At 40.2% G+C, this 18,619-nt stretch overlaps 1 protein-coding gene across 4 annotated transcripts in view; it reads right to left on the minus strand.

Moving 5' to 3' along the window:
* Positions 1–3,106: 3,106 nt before the first annotated feature.
* B3GLCT (beta 3-glucosyltransferase) overlaps positions 3,107–18,619 on the minus strand; it is a 72,886-nt gene continuing 57,373 nt past the window's right edge. For all 4 annotated transcript variants that reach the window (XM_081197961.1, XM_081197960.1, XM_081197958.1 and 1 more), the window contains 3 exons: positions 12,306–12,425; positions 10,460–10,604; positions 3,107–5,586 (listed from right to left, as the gene is read on the minus strand). In XM_081197961.1, the coding sequence (XP_081054087.1) occupies positions 5,425–5,586; positions 10,460–10,604; positions 12,306–12,425 (427 nt within the window). In that variant the 3' untranslated portion in view covers positions 3,107–5,424. The remainder of the gene's footprint in view (positions 5,587–10,459; positions 10,605–12,305; positions 12,426–18,619) is intronic.

The raw sequence follows: 18,619 nt of genomic DNA on the forward strand, positions 1-18,619 counted from the left end.
ACTTGGATAAAAAAATTGGTTTCCAGGTGGAAAAATCAAAGTTGGAAACAGAACTGTTAGAAACCCAATGTAAAGATACTTTCGAGAATGTATAATCTGCTGTTGAAATGGAATACTGAGGAAGAAACAGTAAAATCGGCAATGATAAAATGGGCACAAGACATAGGTCATAACATTATGTTCGCTGACTGGGAGAAGTTGTGGACCACCGGGATTAAATTTACGGCATGTAATGCCTTAAGAGAGAATATAATGAAAATGATGTATAGGTGGTACATGACCCCAGTCAAGCTTCCAAAAATATATCATTTGCCCGATAACAAATGTTGGAAATGCAAAGAGATTGAAGGTACATTCTTTCACCTTTGGTGGACGTGCCCAAGGATCAAGGCCTTCTGGGAAATGATATATAATGAACTGAAAAAGGTATTTAAATATACTTTCCCGAAGAAACCAGAGGCCTTCCTCCTGGGCATAGTGGACCAATCGGTGTTAAAGAAGGATAGAATTTTTTTTATGTATGCTACAGCAGCAGCAAGAATTCTCATCGCAAAACATTGGAAGACACAAGATCTACCCACCTTGGAAGATTGGCAGATGCAACTTAATGGACTACATGGAAATGGCAGAAATGACTGGCAGAATCCGAGACCAGGGAGAGGAGACGGTGGAGGAAGATTGGAAGAAATTTAAAATTTATTTGCAGAAATATTGTAAAATTTATGAATGTTAAGGACATTGAAATGAATCGCAGGGGTTTTAGCAACAAAGTAAAATGTAAGATTGGATTAACAACAGATAAATTAATAGGATATGAATTTGCTGAATTAAGTTTTAAAAAGGGATACAAGAACGGGAGACGTGAGGAAGTCCGGAAAATAAGCTAATTGAAGATGAGTAATTAAGAAAGAGGGAATTTTTGTTTTTTGTTACTATATGTGTTTTTATCTTTTTTTTCTTTTTCTTCTGATGTGTTTAATGTCTGTATTTTTGTATTGTATTGTTTTTTGTGATTTTGTATTTTCTTTGTCTTTTATTGTGAAAACTTAATAAAATATTTATTTAAAAAAATGAAATACAGCTTCCATCGTCTCTGATCATTGGCCATACTGGCTTGGGCTGGTGGGAGTTGGTGTTCAGCAATATCAGAGGACCATAGATTAGCTCTCCCCCTGCTAATATCTGGACAGGTTCACGTGGGAGAAGGTTGTCCTAAAATGACTAAAAAAAAGTAATCGGCAAACATTACGTAGGTATTCTGTATGCCTCCATTTTAATCCATGAATCTAGCTGCATTAACAACATATTAACTTGTAGCAATATTTGGACAGAGCTCTGGTAAAACTGCATGACATCCAGAATAATATTTTAAGACAGCACATAGCAAGCTAAGGAGAGAGCTCACATTATAATCACAAATGTATAATCTCAGGTGCTTCATCTAATATCTCATTAAATGTTTGCTCCCGATTACATTTTCCGGTTGCCATTTCCATACAGCAGAGCAAGCACACACCAGTCTAACTTCTAACTAGGTCGACTCGGGGTCATTTGAATGTGAAGGGAAGTGGAATAATAATCTGTTCCCCATTTTCACAGGAAGTAGAATTAATTATTAAATGCAATATACCGTATTGGCCCAAATATAAGCCGCACCCAAATAGAAGCTGCTCCCTTAAAATTCTGCAGGCACTCACACCCGTTCCGTTTTACCGTATGTCTGTTTCAGCAGGGATATCATAAAAGACGATTTTTGTAAGGTCGCGAATTTAAGCCGCACTTTAACTTTTCATGGTCTGAATTGGGGGGAGGGGGAGTGAGGCTAATATTCAGGCCAATGCGGTATGTTACAGTGAAGGTCTGAAGCTGTCCCTCTTGACAATTGCTGGTGATGAGGGTTGACACTTTTCTGACCCTTCCCACATTTTCTGAAGTATCTGCTTTGAATGCAGAAGGTCCCAGGTTCACTCCCTGACATCTCCGGGTAGGGCTGGGAGACAGTCCTGCCTGAAACCCCGAAGAGTTGCTGCCTGTCTGTGTATACAAGACTGAGTTAAATGGACCTGTGGTCTAGCTTGGCATAAGCTGATTCCTAAGTTGCACCAGCCAGGTATGCCAAGTGGGGGGTTGGGGAACACACCCCGAAAATTTTCAATGGAGGGGCCAGGCCCCCTCAAATGTTCTGCAGCAGCTGTGTGCACATGCTATAGGGTGTCTGTACTACATGGCCACATGCCCCACTGTGTGCACGAGTGATGTCAGAACAACTTTGCTGCTCACCAATTCTTCTCTGTAAATCCCACTCTGCTTCCCCACAATCACAGGCAATGTACCTCCAAGACTTTGCCTTGAAAAAATTGTATGTGATTCATAGTACAGGCAATGAAAATGCAGCATCAAAAGACACTCCTAATACACAATTGACTTCTGCTTTGTAATGAAAAATGTTTTTTTAAACCTTTCAACCACAGAATGCTCCCCCCAAACTTAAGAAGTGTAATCACTTGCCTTGTGAATCTTTGTCACTATGAATGGTACAACAAATTCTTTGCATGCAGATGGTCCCATGTTCTATTCCCGATATCTCAATTTAAAATACTGAATGTAGCAGAGCTGGCAAAGACCTCTGTCTGATACCCTGGAGACCCTGCCAGCTGGAGTAGCCAGTTCAAGGCTACTTGAACTGCTCTGACGGACATATGCCAAAAATGCAACAAGATGGTTGAAGTTTTGAATCTTCACTGGGAAATGGTTTTTATGGATACATGACAGTTTTCATTCTTGCAATCACCTATCTATTCTTTTCCATTATGACTTAGGAGGCAAAGGTGTTCCACTTCACTGCAAAGGCTTTCAATCCAAATTGTTCAGGGACACCAACCTTCCAGACCCTATTAGGTCTGCAATCATAAGCGCACATAACTGGAAGTGAGTCTCTTCAGATCCAGTAGCATTCACATTGAGTAAACCAGCAAAGGATCAGGCCACACAAATTCATCGTGCAGCCTTTTCTCATATGCTTCCCCTACTTATTTAAACATAAAAACTGATAGGGGTTATTGGTTCATGACTCTGTTGACCAAGCAAAAAGTCCTAGTATAATACATTCCAGGTTTTTAAACAGTTGTGTTTTATTCCATTTTAGGTTTACACAGTTTGAAACAACATAAATAACAATATACCCCATACAGTTCAAAAACATAGAAGATCTGATTATCAGTAGAAATATCTATAGTTTAAGGCACTGAGAGAGGGAAGAAAGAGAAAGCATTTAAGATGCTGGTTCCTCCAATTCAAGCACTTGTCCATCTCGAATGTGCTCACCGTTCACACGCTTAAAAATACCCAAGCTACATTCACGGGCGTGCGCATACTGCTTCAGTAATTCCTGACAGAAAAAAATCCTGTCCTATTTTTGCCAATGGTAAGAAACTGCTTTGCTTTGGAACAGAATGAAGTGCTGTGCTAACCATGTTTAAACATATATTAAAACAATTATACAATATGGCTTTAAGACCCTGTGTTTGGTTAAAATACAGCAAGCAACATTAGGTTAGGCAAACCTCAAGTGGCCTTCAACAAAACGAGTTTTGTTATAAATGTTAGGACTATTATGATAGATACTATACAAATCTTTACTAGGAGGACTGCAATTAATTTCCAATCACAACATTTTGGTGAGTGAAGGTATGGAAGATTTACAAAGGGAGTCCTTGTTTGTCTTTTTAATACTCCTTATTTACCCCATACTCACAACTGCTTCTTTCCATGATCTGTAACTTCAGGGTCTTTAAGAACAAACAAACAAAATCAGTGGTTTCTTATCCTGAGGTAATCCCAGTCATTCAGAGATCTTGTAGTTGATCGTATTAGGGCACGTTATGGTATTATGAAGCAAAACCAGAGTGAGTGCAATGTTTCTTGTTACCAATCTGAACTGGCCAGCATTTTTGTCCCATTTGTAATTTTTACAATAAGTAATTGGTGAAAACATTTATGTGTTTCATGGGTGGCGGTGAAGTTTTTCACAATTACTCGTCCCACCCGCCTTGCTTTTGGCTTGGCCGTACTCTACGCAAAACTGAATTAAAAAAGCTACTTTCAGCATGTCACAATTACACGTATAGTATCCCTTCAGTAAAAGGAAGTGGTAGATGACATTCAGTTATGGATGTAAACTAGAGTTCAGTCTTGTGCGTACAAACTACATAATGCCATGTAAGGAAGGTAAGTATCACAGCGGTAAGTTTCCAAGATTCATTGAGATACATTTGTTAACGGAAGTGTAACCAGGTTTTTGGAGTCTCAGTAGTGACACCTTGTGGCCAGTTTAGTAACACCAAGCCTTTGCATTTTAATGATCTATAAATTGTGTGTTTTGAACAGTGCATGTTCATACAGACAGAGTAGGTAATGAAAATACAGAAATTCTCTCGTCTGATAGTCAGACTAATTCCAACCTCCCTTCTGTTTACATACCAACCCTTTGCAACTCAGGATTCCTCTGCACTTCCCAGGCATGGCCAGCACTTAAAGCTCCATGTCTAGAGCAAATGGCAATCCATGGAAACTCCAAATTGCAGTTTGTTACGCTTCAGCTTTAAAGAGCGGGTTTTTGCGGGAAAAGTTCTGAGGCAGAGAGAGAGAGAGAGAGAGAGAGAGAGAGAGAGAGAGAGAGAGAGAGAGAGAACACACGCTGTAAAGCCCGGAGCTATGCCTGGAGAGAATAGGGGGAAAGGTTAAGTGTGGGTAAGCCCTCAAAGGAGTTCCACATACTTTATCACCAGACCCCTAATATGCTGATAACAGCCAGGGTGGGGAGATAGAACCAAGGAGGACAGGGGGCTGATCATTGAAATTTTTTTAAAAAATATTTTTTAAAAAACTTAGTATTTGACATATTATGGATGTGTACAAAATTCGAAAAGTAAATGTTATTTAACAGTAAAAGACCTGCAGCCCAACAAACACATATGTGTGTGTAGATTTACTGAGTTTATGTATGAATATGTGAGCATGTGATATGTATTTTAATTCATTCTGGACGGGGATATTTAAGGAAGGACGCAGTATTAGTGTGTGCCTGTGTGTGGAGGAGTCCCATAGGGCTCAATATATATCTGTTTTCCCTCTCTCACCATTGGTACATACACAAAGGAATGCTGAAGCACTGCAAGGGAAGAGGGGTCTGTGTGCCCTCCCCACGCCCCTGCCCAGCCTTCCCTAGTTATGTGATGCATGTCACTAGTACACCAGAGGGAGAAAACAGGAAGGTGTGCCAAAAGCAGGACTGGATCATGCCCTAAGTGTTCAGTACAATGTGGGCAACAAATCATTATAAATACAACAACAAAATTCAGGCGGTGCTCTAATATTAAACCTACAGCAATATTTATATATTATATAATATATATATATTAAAGATTATAAGTCCTCCCTGACGTGTTTACGTCCATCTTGAAAATCTTTCTGTTCTGGTGCCAACCATGTGAAGTATACTTTCACCGGATCGACGTTCCAGTGTTTGTGAAATGATATTGGAACTTGGTGGGAAAGATAGTCCTTTGGGTAATCCATTGGCCGAGCCTAAAAAAGGTGGAAAGAGAGTCAATGAGTTTCATGTGGCATGAAAGCTTTTACTAGAATCACACATAAAAATGCGTTTATGCAGTAAGGTCAAGCCCAGGGAAGACAATTGGACCATATGCATGGTAGGGGTTTCATATACAGAGTATGTGTGAACATTGGGCTTTATGCATGTAAGACTGGATGCCAATGTGGATCCAACACACCAAGTGGAATTGGTCTGGCATGTTTCCAACAGACAGGATCTGAATGTCCACATACAGCTAATAAAACTGCCACACTGTTTCTTCCTGTATGTATGTTAAACAACTCGGATATACCTAGCTCAGTACATACAGAGATTTTCAGAACCATAACCACTTCATTCACATATAATCCATTAACTATAAAACCATTTTGTTGATAGGTCATGATCTGAAGGAAAGAGAAACAGATGCAAGTTGTTTTATTGTTACATATTGCATATTTTGCACTGAGAGAGAGATCTGGTTTAGAGTTGAGAGTATAGCATAATGAAAATGAAGGGTGCAATTAAGATAAATGCCTACTCTAGTCAAGATAAACAAGGGAAGATGTCAACTAGATAAAAGAAACACATCAAACCCAAGCAAAAACTGATGAAGTAATGATCCAAAAATATTCCTCTGAAAAATAGATATCCACACTTCTCTTATCTTGCGTAGGGGGAGATTAGACACATTTTAGGTAGACTCCTCCATAGATTTTTGGGTTGAATCATGTGACCATAACGTTAGCTACAGAAAAACCTGTGGAGCAGTTCTAACTACATAAAAACCTAATGAGGCAAGAATCATTGTTATTAAACATCACAGTTCCCAAGATTTCTAAGCAGCCAGGAGAGCCTGGCAACACAGGGTTGGAGTTCCCATGCAATATATTTATTAAATGCCACTGTGTGGCAGGCTATTCACTGGAGTCAGTTGGTGGGAGCATATTTTGGAAGTACTCAAAGAACTTCACAAGCTTCCAGTTTAAAAATTCCTTCCAGTAGCACCTTAGAGACCAACTAAGTTTGTTATTGGTATGAGCTTTCATGTGCATGCACCCTTCAGCTCATACCAATAACAAACTTAGTTGGTCTCTAAGGTAATATTGGAAGGAATATTTTTATTTTGTTTTGATTATGACAGACCAACACGGCTACCTACCTGTAACTAAAGCTTCCAGTTTGTGAGCGCAAGTCTTCACCTTTAAAGCCCTATATGGTTCAGGACTCAATAAGGAACCCCTACTCCCTTACTAAACTACCCAAGTACCAAGGTCACCACTGGAGGTCCTCCTCCCAGGACTTCCACCATCCAAGGTAAGACTAAGAGCCTTTGCAGTGAGTTCTACCCCATTTGTGGAATTCTCTCCTGGGGGAAGTTTGCATGATACCACCATTGTAATCACTTCAGTGCTAGGCAATTAAAAAAAATATTCTCCCAGGGTTTATATTATATAACATTTTATTTTAACCAGTTGTTATTTATGTGTTTTATCTTGTTTCTGTAAGCCACCCTGAAAGCTCTGCTGAAGGATGGTATATACATTTTTTTGGATGTAATTAATTAATTAGCATTTATTGTATTCCACATTATTCAAGTTTGCATTGAAATCATTGAAGCCTTCCATCCTTGCTTGAACTTCCTGAAATGAAATCAAATTCCACTTTTGTTCCAGGACCAGAATCTGATTGCCAACACAATCATGGTGCTGAATGATCAATAGGTGACATTATTACCATAATACAAATCAAGCATCTGGGGCTCTTGCTAATCTGCAAAGACTATTGAGGATCAGGCCAACAGAATGAGACAATTAAAAGTAATTTGTTCATGAAAGCCTTTTCAGCATCCCAACAGGATCTACTTTTCACTGTCTCATAATGCAACAGTGCACATTAGTGAAGTATTCATGCCAAAGCAAACAAATTTACACACACTGGTTGCCATTAAATATTTAAATTTGCCTCTGTAAATCTAGTGAAGGAAATAAAAGGGATTTTAGATGACAAAATAATTAATTATACCTCAGCAACACTTCAGCATTGTAATCAGGCAGTTATTTTAAAAGGGCAGCTTATTCTAAAGAGATGTCTCCCCTTCAACTCTTGTTTTCATGTTCTTATGGAATTGAAATTTAAATATGTAATTGAACCCCAGGAAAGAAAAGCAACCCAGACTGCAAAAAAAAATAAAAAAAAAAAAATGAATGGGCTATTATTCCACAAGGCCCTGACATGGATTGCTGTTGTTGTTGCAATAGAGAAGATACCTAGAGAAAGTCTGTTTTCTGCTTCATTGCTTCAGCTATGTTGTTGAGATTGAAATAAGAATACAGTGGTACCTCGGGTTACATACGCTTCAGGTTACAGACTCCGCTAACCCAGAAATAGTACCTCAGGTTTGCTTCAGGATGAGAACAGAAATTGTGCGGCAGTAGCAGGAGTCCCCATTAGCTAAAGTGGTGCTTCAGGTTAAGAACAGTTTCAGGTTAAGAACAGACCTCCAGAACGAATTAAGTACGTAACCAGAGGTACCACTGTGTAACTAGATTCCTGGACAAAATCTTATAGGAAGTATTAGCATCAATGGCAAATACAAACTTGAATTTTAGCTAGCGATTAACACTAATTTGGTTTTATGCCTAATTCCATGCTGTTTGTTTAAATCTCTAATGTTTATGGTTTGGACAGGGGACTTTGAGGGGACAGACCATAGTCCAGGAGTTAGATGCCTATTTTACATGCAAAAGGTCCTAGGCTCAGTCTGTGGCCCATATATCTTTATGAACCAGGTAAGAGGAAGGGGCCCTCTGCTTGGGGCCCTAGAAATCTGTTGCCCGTCAGAGTAGATAACACTGCACTGGGTGAAACATGCATCACAATGCTAGCGGAAATTAAAAAAAGACTAGTTGTGGACAGTCCCTCACATAGTCAATATTACTAGTGATAGAGCTGGTCCGCGCAAAATGCTAAGCCAAAGTATAATTTAGAGTGAACAGACAAGTATGCAAGGTCCCAGAGAGGAGATCACAACTGCTTTGTTTCTCTGCTGGTCTGGCTGCTGCTGCTGGTGCACTGCTGAAAACAAAGTCATGAGCTGTAAAACTTGCCTGGAGCAAGACAAACCACTCGGATGACACGCTAAGCCAATTCAGTGTTTTTAAGATGTCACGATACATGTTGTTGTTTTGCTGCAAGAGAGACCCCTTTCAGCTCCCCCTCTGGAAACGAAGGCTAAACTGCAATTTTGTTGAGAAAAACTGGGTGACTTCTGGGCTCAAGGGAGACAGAATTCCTCTGGCTGGAATAAATCACCTAGTATTCAGGTTCTGCCTACCTCATTACTGTATTAACCAGTCAGTGGGGACAATAGCGACGAATGCCCCAGAACAAAGGACCAATCATGACTTGAGTTTCCTATCTTAAACTGTTGATTCCATGTTCAAAGAGAAAATTCCATTAGATAAACTATATGCTGACCTCATCTGAGATCTGAGGATGTATATTAATTCCCTGTAATCCACATCTTCCAGAAGGACATACAAATCTCAAATGAAATTGTCCTTGGTCCTTCTAACAGAGTCTGTTAAAGAGAGGCTAAAGCCATCCTTCAGAAGGAAGATGGTTGTTGAATGTGAACAAGGATGTAGAAGGCTTATGCACAGCCTCTATTGGAAGCTAGAAAGTCTGCATTAGCCTATGAAATTAATCCCAACAACACTGAAACATACTTTGTTATTTAAATCACATTTCAACTTTACCTGGTCACACTTGTTACTGTTTTCATATTGCATTTACAATCAGGTTCTAGGTATATGTACTCAAAACAATTATTTACATAGTGTATTAAAATACAGATAGAAACATGCATTGCCTTTTGGGAAATAAATAGGTTTGACAAACCAATAAAGCATGTTTTGTGTGAGAAAACTAAATACGTAGCTATGGACTAGATGACCCTCAGGATCCCTTCCAACTCTACAATTCTTTGATAGGTTTTTAATTATAGGTTATAAAGTGAGTAAGGCAAGACACTATCTTTTATATATATTCTGCCAGAACAAAGTAAGAACCAAGTAAGATGTGGTGATATACCTATTTTTAGAAATGTCGTACACTTTTAAGCACTGCAATATTAATGGCCTGTTCAGCTAACATTTCCTTCCTCCCCTGTTATTCTGAAAGGTTTTACATCTCTTCTCTAGCAAAAAAAAATAATAAAAAAATCAAGCAGGTTTTGTTTGTTCGTTTTTGAGTTTCTACTCCTTAGAACACAATACTCAAAAGTTCCATTTTTTCAGTGGGTATGTGTGCGTAAGACTGAAGCCTTTATAATTTATTTATACCACTTCCAGAGGGTCAGCACACCTTTTCAGTTTGCAATTGTCCGTGTATCCCAGGTTCTCTGACAAGAGGAGACACTATGTAGGCGAAGCAAGATTTTCCTAATATTATTTCCCATTTCAGAATCTAATAAATATTCCCGCTGCCCCCCCCCCCCGAAATTGTGTTTCTGTTACAGAAGCAGTTTAAGGGTGAAATCTAAGTGTCAGCTGGCTTGCACAACAAACTCTGCTTATGGGAATGGGGCTTCCACCCTCCATTAGCTCCAGAGGAGATGGGAAGGGGTGGGTGGGTTGCAGGAGTCCAGAGAGCAAGGGGAAGTTCTGCCACATCAACTGGTGTGATGTTGGATCTTGCCCCAAAATTACAAACTTCTCTTTACCCTGGCTTGCAGAACTTGAGGTTTATGTTTTTAGAACCCATCTTATTTTTATTACCATAAACCATTTTTAATATTACGCTTTAATGCTGCTATCTGCCCTGGGACCTATGAGTAATAAAAAATTAATAAATTATACTCACCTGATGGAAGAGAGGGCTGTGTGTTACTGGAATTCCTAAACCACTGAAACACATTCCAATCACCATATCATCAGGGGCATCATTGCTGTAACACCGGCATTTACTAGCAAATAATCTTTGGATTGCTGCTCTGCTGAAAACCATCCTTAAATGACAAAGTTAACAAGAAAAGTTTTAACTGTTATATCACTGCAAAAAAGTGCGAATGATTACGGCAATTACAAAATGACAGCACCAAATACAAATACTCTACTAGCACAAAAGGTGTTTGGTAAAATTAACACTTGGGTCATGATACTCATAGGAATGAATGAAGATTGGTTGTGGGCACTCCTTTATATGGTGAATATCACTAGTGATCTAGAGCTGGTTCACATGAAATGGTAAGTTAAACCATGGTTTTTAGTTAACAGGTGAGTGTGTGTGATCCTACAGAGATCTCACCTGCTTTGTTCCTCCTCTGGTCATGTTGCTGCTACGAGCTAAGCAATGGTTTGGCTTAGGACGTCATCCAAACCTGGGCTAATGGTTTGTCTTTCTCCAGACAACTTGAGTTTACAGTTTATGGCTTAGTACACAGGAATGCAGGAGCAGGAGAGGCAGGGGAGGATAGCAACCACTGCAATCTGCTCTTTCCGAAACCTCACATTAACCCTAAACTTTGGTTTGGCTTAGCATTACACGTGAACCAGCTCATGGTATCAGTTGAAACTATATATTACAGTCAGTGGCTCCTTTGATATTAGAAACATATTCCTATCTCACCTCTGTGCTTAAAAGTAATGTCAATACCAAACGGAATGCTTGGTCATATGCCTATTTCAGTTCTGAAAAGCTGGACTCATCACAACCTGAGAAAGTTAAGAAGGGTATCCAGTTGCTTGTGAAAATATTTACCCAAGCCACTAACCATGTGCTTTAAGATTATTGGAGTCTTATAGTCACTCCTTTTGACGATGTAAGTTATTTCATAAGATGATAAGAACAGCATTTCTCCCTCAACTGATTTTTCTTAGCAGGCTGACAGCCAAGACAACTGTGCATCAAAAAGAGGCTCAACGCACTGTGAATGTGTAGAAAGTTGTTAACGTACATGCCTCCTGAGCATAGCAGAGACTCTAATGCTGCTATGCTGCAGTCATTTGGCTGGGTATTCCACTGCGGATGCCTCCTCTTGTTGGAAACAAAGCACCCTGCAACACCTTGCCTGAGATGAGAGAGGGCTGCAGATGCAAAGAACTTTCTTTCCCAGCAGAAGAATGCAGCATTGCATCAGCAGTCTTGAGTGAACAGGTGCGGCAGCCACCTCAATACATGATTTTACCTGCCTCTCCTGTGCATGGAACTTATTCCCTGCTCCCATTCACTGTGAAATGATCATTTTATTTTGCCCTATGCGCATCACTTTACATTTGCACACACTGAATTGCATTTACCATTTTACTACCCATTTGTCCAGATGCTAGGGATCCTTTGGGAGCTCATCACAACCCCTTTTTTCTTTTAATCACCTTGAACAATGTGGTCTCATCAACAAGCTTGGCTACCTCATGGCTCACCCTTAATCATTTATAAAACATTAAAAAGCAAAGGTAGTGAAATGCCTGCCAAAAACTTTTCTCTTCTGCCAGACCCACGCAGGCAATTAAGAGTACATCACGCACAGTGGTCTATCAGTGTTTGTTTTTCATTTCTTTTTGCTTCTAACTTGCTTTAACTTTCTATGATTTTATAGCTTGGTTTTATGTTGTTGCAAGTGACTGTGATATATTTTTTATGATACAGCGGTACAGAAATGTTTTTGTAAAATAAATAAATATGTCCCAATTCTGTTTAAACAACTTACCCTCCTCCACCAGTGATATAACTATAGCCTCCTGACCCCAATCCATAACCATAGCGTTCTCCAATAATCACTGGCTCGGTTGGGTTGTAGCAGCTGAGAAATTTCTGGAGCCTAGAAATGCTAAAAGATGAAGCAGCATATTCAAATACACTTAATTCCTTTAAGCAGTTCCAAAGCTCTTAAGCTGTCAGCCTAAACAAAACGTGCAGATTAATTGTTGACATTGAAGACTGAAACGAATGTCTTCTGATTATTTTAAGAAGTTGTTTCTCCGCCCCGCCCCCCCAATAATAATATAAAAAATCCTCTTGGCTTTGCTTCAAAGTCAGATCTATATATTTAATGAAATATTACTTTAAAAGGAATATTTAAGTTTGTCTGACACACAGTGTCTTTACTTCATAATAAATAGCCATAGTTTTCCCCAGACTATTCCCTAAGGATGGCAAGCAGGAATGATTTCGGAGTTCAAAAGACAAATAGATCTTCATAAAAAATCTTTCATGTCAGTGTATATCATTTTAATGCATTTATATTTCAGAGCAACCTCAAACAAAATTAAGCAGGTTCAGAGAACTATTGTATTTTACGTTTTGAAAGAGGTATTTCTTGTCTCAAAATGTATAACTAGATCTCACCATCCAAATCCTATGAGCTGTTGTGCTGGAAAATTAGGGAGCTCCAGATGGTGCTTCCACAGCAACTGGAATGGTGATGCTAGTGCCAGACTCAGCTACCACTCCCCCACAGAGCTGTTGAACCAGCTCTGAGACCTTCCTAAATATACTGCGTTAGTGAAAGGTACATTGTACCAGTATATCAACAAAGCTTGTATCATGTTGGGGCCCCAAGCTAGGCTGAGAAATAGTCCATCATCTTGAAATCTATTGTCTATGAACATGTGTTTTAAGGTAAATTATTCAAACATGCAAATGACTTTGGTATCACTAAAGGCACTGGGAACGTGTGCTACAGTATAAGCTCTTTTATCCAACTGAATGGGGGAACATAAAAATGTTACAAGGAAAACAAATTTCAGAAAAGGTGGGGTGCTGCAGGGTTCTGTCCTGGACCAGTTGTTCTTCCCATGTTTTTACAAATGACTTGGATGAAGGAATTGAGGGGATGTTCATCAACTTTGCAGATGATGCCAAACTGAGAAGAAGAAGAAGAAGAAGAAGAAGAAGAAGAAGAAGAAGAAGAAGAAGAAGAGTAGTTTGGATTTGATATCCCGCTTTATCACTACCCTAAGGAGTCTCAAAGCGGCTAACATTCTCCTTTCCCTTCCTCCCCCACAACAAACACTCTGTGAGGTGAGTGGGGCTGAGAGACTTCAAAGAAGTGTGACTGGCCCAAGGTCACCCAGCAGCTGCAGGTGGAGGAGCAGGGAAGCGAACCCGGTTCCCCAGATTACGAGACTACCGCTCTTAACCACTACACCACACTGGCTCAGAAGGGTAACTAATGTCGTAGAAGACAGGCTTGGGATTCAACATGCCCTTAACAGATTGGAGAACTGGGTCCAAACTAACAAAATGAACTTGAATAGGGAGAAATGTAAGGCAGGAACAGCCAGCTGTACAAATATAAGATGGGGGAGAGGGGCACCTGGTTTGCCAGTAGTCCATGTGAAAAGGATCCAGGGGTCTTATAGTAGACCACAAGCGTAACAGTAAGAGCAACAGAAAAAGCTAATGGCATTCTAGACTGTATCAACAGAAGTATAGTGCCCAGACCAAGAGAAGTAATAGTACTGCTCTTTTCTGCCTTGGTCAGACTACACCTAGAGTATTGTGTCCAGTTCTGGACTCCACAATTTAAGAAGGATATTGACAATCAGGAATGTGTGTAGAGGAGGGTCATTGAGATAACAAAAGTCTGAAAACCAAGCACAACAGCTGAGGGAGTTGGCTATGTACACCCTGGAAAAGAGGAGACTAAGAGGGGATACAATAGCCACCTTCAAATATTTAAAAGGTTGCCACAGGGCAGATGGAGCAAGCTTTTCTCTAGCTCTGAAGGGTAGGACCTGAACCAATGGATTCAAGCTACAAGAAAGGAGATTCAGACTAAACACCAGAAGAACTTTCTGATAATAATAGCTGTTGAACAGTGGAAAAGGCTCCTTTGGAAGGTGGTGGGGTCTTCTTCATTTGAGGTTTTTAAGCAGAGGTTGAATGGTCATCTGTCATAGATGCTTTATATGAGACTCCTGCCATGCAAGGGGTTGGACTAGATGACCCTCAGGGTCCCTTCCAACTCTAGAGTTGGAATTCTCTGACTCTATGATGTCTTTCTTTTAAGCTAGTTTCCCCCTCAAGAAATGGTTTATGAATGGCTTAGATTTTGCTCCACAGGTAGCCTCATTACATGCTGTAAGAATTCCCATGACTTTAATATATGATTAAATACAAATTAAAAATAGTTATGCTTCCACTTATAGAGGACCTCTTTTTATTTTATATATTTTATAGCTTTTGCTATTTCCATATTTTATCAAACAGGCATCAATAGGATATTTTCCATACAGTACTTGGGAAAATGTTTATTATGCAAATGATTCATAGTGAAACAATATTTCTCCCTCAAAACCAGAGTACTTTTCTCTTTTACAAGAGATGTGCATGTATGTGCCAAAATAAATATCAAGACTTTTGAGTTACACAGAACAGTTTTCTGGGAGAATACAGTGGAAGAATAGCTACTTTCAAGGATATTTAGAGGACAGCTAGTTACATTTTATTACATTTGCATTCAAGGGTGGTCTATAAAAGTATTTAGCATTCAAACAGCAAATATTAATCAACAGGGTATATTTATTTGGAACCAATTTGTCAACCACTGTCTAGCTTAGATACATAAAAGGAAAAAGAAAAGTTGAGGAAAAGCTATAGCATGCCATTAGGAGGATCAACAGGGAGCCTGGAGATTACTTAAAAGTAACTGGAACAGAGGCTCAAATTAGATGTACGACACAGACTGAAAAATTGCAAAAAAAAGGAGAGGCCAAAAGCATCTACTCAGGATTTATTAGAGTTGGGGTGCTTCCCAATCCAGATTTAAATCATTTAAATTGGAACCAGTGAGGGCGGTGAATGCCCTATGTGAGTGTCTGGAGGCAGTTGGAGGATAGATGGCAGCTAACAGATATATATTGAATCCTGACAAGACAGAAGTATTGTTTCTGGGGAACATGGGGTAGGCAGGTGTGGAGAATTCCCTAGTCCTGAATGAGGTAACTGTGCCCCAAAGGACCAGGTATGCAGGCCGGGGGTCATTTTAGACTCACAGCTGTCCATGGAGGCACAGGTTAATTCTGTGTCCAGGAGCGCTGGCTAACATCTGGTATGCAGGCTGAAATCCTACCTGCCTGTGCACTGTCTCACCAAAGTCATGCACGCTTTGGTTATCTCCTGCTTGGATTACTGCAATGTGCTCTACATGGGGTACCTTTGAAGGTGACTTGGAAACTACAACCAATCCACAATGTAGCAGCTAGGCTGGTGACTGGGAGCAGCCGCCGGGACCACATAACACCAGTCCTAAAGGATCTATATTGGCTCCCAGTATGTTTCTGAGCACAATTCAAAGTGTTGGTGCTCACATTTAAAGCCCTAAACAGCCTCTGCCCCATATACCTGAAGGAGCATCTCGACCCCTATGGTTCAGCCCGGAAACTGAGGTCCAGCTTCAAGGGCTTCTGGCGGTTCCCTCACTGTGATAAGTGAAGTTACAGGGAGCCAGGCAGAGGGCCTTCTTGGTAGTGGCACCCACCCTGTGGAACGCCCTCCCATCTGATGTCAAGGTGATAAATAACTATACAACTTTTAGAAGACATCTGAAGGCAGCCCCGTATAGGGAATTTTTTAATGTTTGATGTTTTATTATGCTTTTATATTTGTTGGATTTATTATGATTGATATATTTGTAACAACAACAAAATATCCGTTCTGGGGGGATAGAAGGGTCAAGACTGAATGAGAAGTCCAACATTTCAGCCAGCATGGGTCTGACCCCTTTTTTCTTCAACTGCCATTTATTTATATGTAAGTATCTGTTGTGTGGTGGGACGTGGGTGGCGCTGTGGGTTAAACCACAGAGCCTAGGACTTCCTGATCAGAAGGTCGGCGGTTCGAATCCCTGCAATGGAGTGAGCTCCTGTTGCTCGGTCCCAGCTCCTGCCAACCTAGCAGTTCGAAAGCACGTCAAAGTGCAAGTAGATAAATAGGTACTGCTCCAGTGGGAAGGTAAACGGCGTTTCCGTGCACTGCTCTGGTTCGCCAGAAGCGGCTTAGTCATGCTGGCCACATGACCCGGAAGCTGTACGCCGGCTCCCTTGGCCAATAAAGCGAGATGAGCGCAGCAACCCGAGTCGGCCACGACTGGACCTAATGGTCAGGGGTCCCTTTACCTTTACTTTATCTGTTGTGTGACTGATTTCCTACTGACTTTGCTGTCACAGTGGGTAGAAAACTATGCATCCCAAGAATTTACGGAATTATGTTTTAACGTGATGCTTCTGATTGTTCTGACTTTGTCATCAACTAATCCATCAAGACATCAATGAATTGTTGTTTTCTGAGACGCACGTTAGACTAATGCTAGAAAAGAATTCCAAGAAGCTCAACACTCCTACTGCTAGCCCTCCAAATTCAAAACCTGACAGTGACAACTTCCCCGATTCCTGCTGTTGCCAGCTAAAGTGTAGCACATGCTCTACTTACTATGCCATTTCCAAGGATAAGAAAGAAGTACTCTTTTGTAATAGCCTCTAAGTGCAAAGAGATAGAGCTATTCAAAGAAAATAAAACAAATCAAAGAGGCAAGATGATGTGATCTTTTCTCAGTAAGAATGAGCATGACTTTTTAGAGGTTTGTACAGAAAAGACATAGGATAATATGTTGACATTTCTATAACACATTGTGGTAGATTATATAAAAATAGCTTGTATTGGAAGTGGATTAAATTAGCAGGCATCTGAGAGTCTTACAGAAACCAGCCTATTAGGCATACCTTTTCGTGCTACAATTTGTCATTTCTAGGCCAGTGCTTCCTTTGCAAAAGATAAAATTATTGCTTGCAACACTGAATCTTCAGTTCAGCAAATATGAAAAAAAAAATTGTTCAGTTTTAAACATATGTCAGAGTTTCTATTTCTCACTATTGGTTATTTCTGTATACCCATTTGTGTGTTTTTTGCTCTCATGCAATCAGTAAATGGTGTACTTTCCCTTAAATTAATGAGAAAATTCAACTGTCAGTCATACATTGTTAGCTTTAAGCCAGTGTGGTGTAGTGGTTAAGAGCGGTAGTCACGTAATCTGGGGAACCGGGTTCGAGTCTCTGCTCCTCCACATGCAGCTGCTGAGTGACCTTGGGCTAGTCACACTTCTCTGAAGTCTCTCAGCCCCACTCACCTCACAGAGTGTTTGTTGTGGGGGAGGAAAAAGGAGCCAGTGTGGTGTAGTGGTTAAGAGCGGTAGTCACGTAATCTGGGGAACCGGGTTCGTGTCTCCGCTCCTCCACATGCAGCTGCTGGGTGACCTTGGGCCAGTCACACTTCTTTGCAGTCTCTCAGCCCCACTCACCTCACAGAGTGTTTGTTGTGGGGGAGGAAGGGAAAGAAGAATGTTAGCCGCTTTGAGACTCCTGAAGGGGAGTGAAAGGCGGGATATCAAATCCAAACTCTTCTTCTTCTTCTTCTTCTTCTTCTTCTTCTTCTTCTCCTCATCTTTTAACTTGGACTCAATTTTTAATATTATAATCCTGACCTTTGAGGATAGTACTATTTTATTTATTTCAATATTTCAGTGTAACAGAATCTGATCACCCAGGATAAAAAAAGCTTCAAAAATATGTAAGGAGAAAAAACAGCAACTATATGGGGAACAGACAGTTGCAAGTTGGATCCAAAGTTGCAAGAGTGGAAAAGGTCCCCCCCAACTTGTTCAGGAACATCCCCATATCTTCCAGAAAGGCCTGGGAGGCAGAGCAGAGGGAGCAGAAGATGGAGGCTTCTCCTTGTACAACTTGCCATTCATTATGTTATGCAAAAGTTACCCTTTTGCAAAGTAGTTTTGAACAGGTCAGCTGTCTTGTCTTCAGAGACACAAAGATGTTTTTTGGCTGTGGACACCGAAAGAATTCGGAAAACTGTTCAACTTGAACAAGAGTTTTACTCAAAATACACCAGGAATTAAAACATATGGTATTTTCCTGTACTGCTGCTGTTGTCTCCCAGTCATAACTTCTAGTTCATTTGGAGTAACAAATCCCAGCGATGGAAAAATGTTGCCAATTTACCATCCTGCAA

Source organism: Podarcis bocagei (genome assembly GCF_964188305.1).
Source record: "Podarcis bocagei genome assembly, chromosome: 6".
NCBI lineage: Eukaryota > Metazoa > Chordata > Lepidosauria > Squamata > Lacertidae > Podarcis > Podarcis bocagei.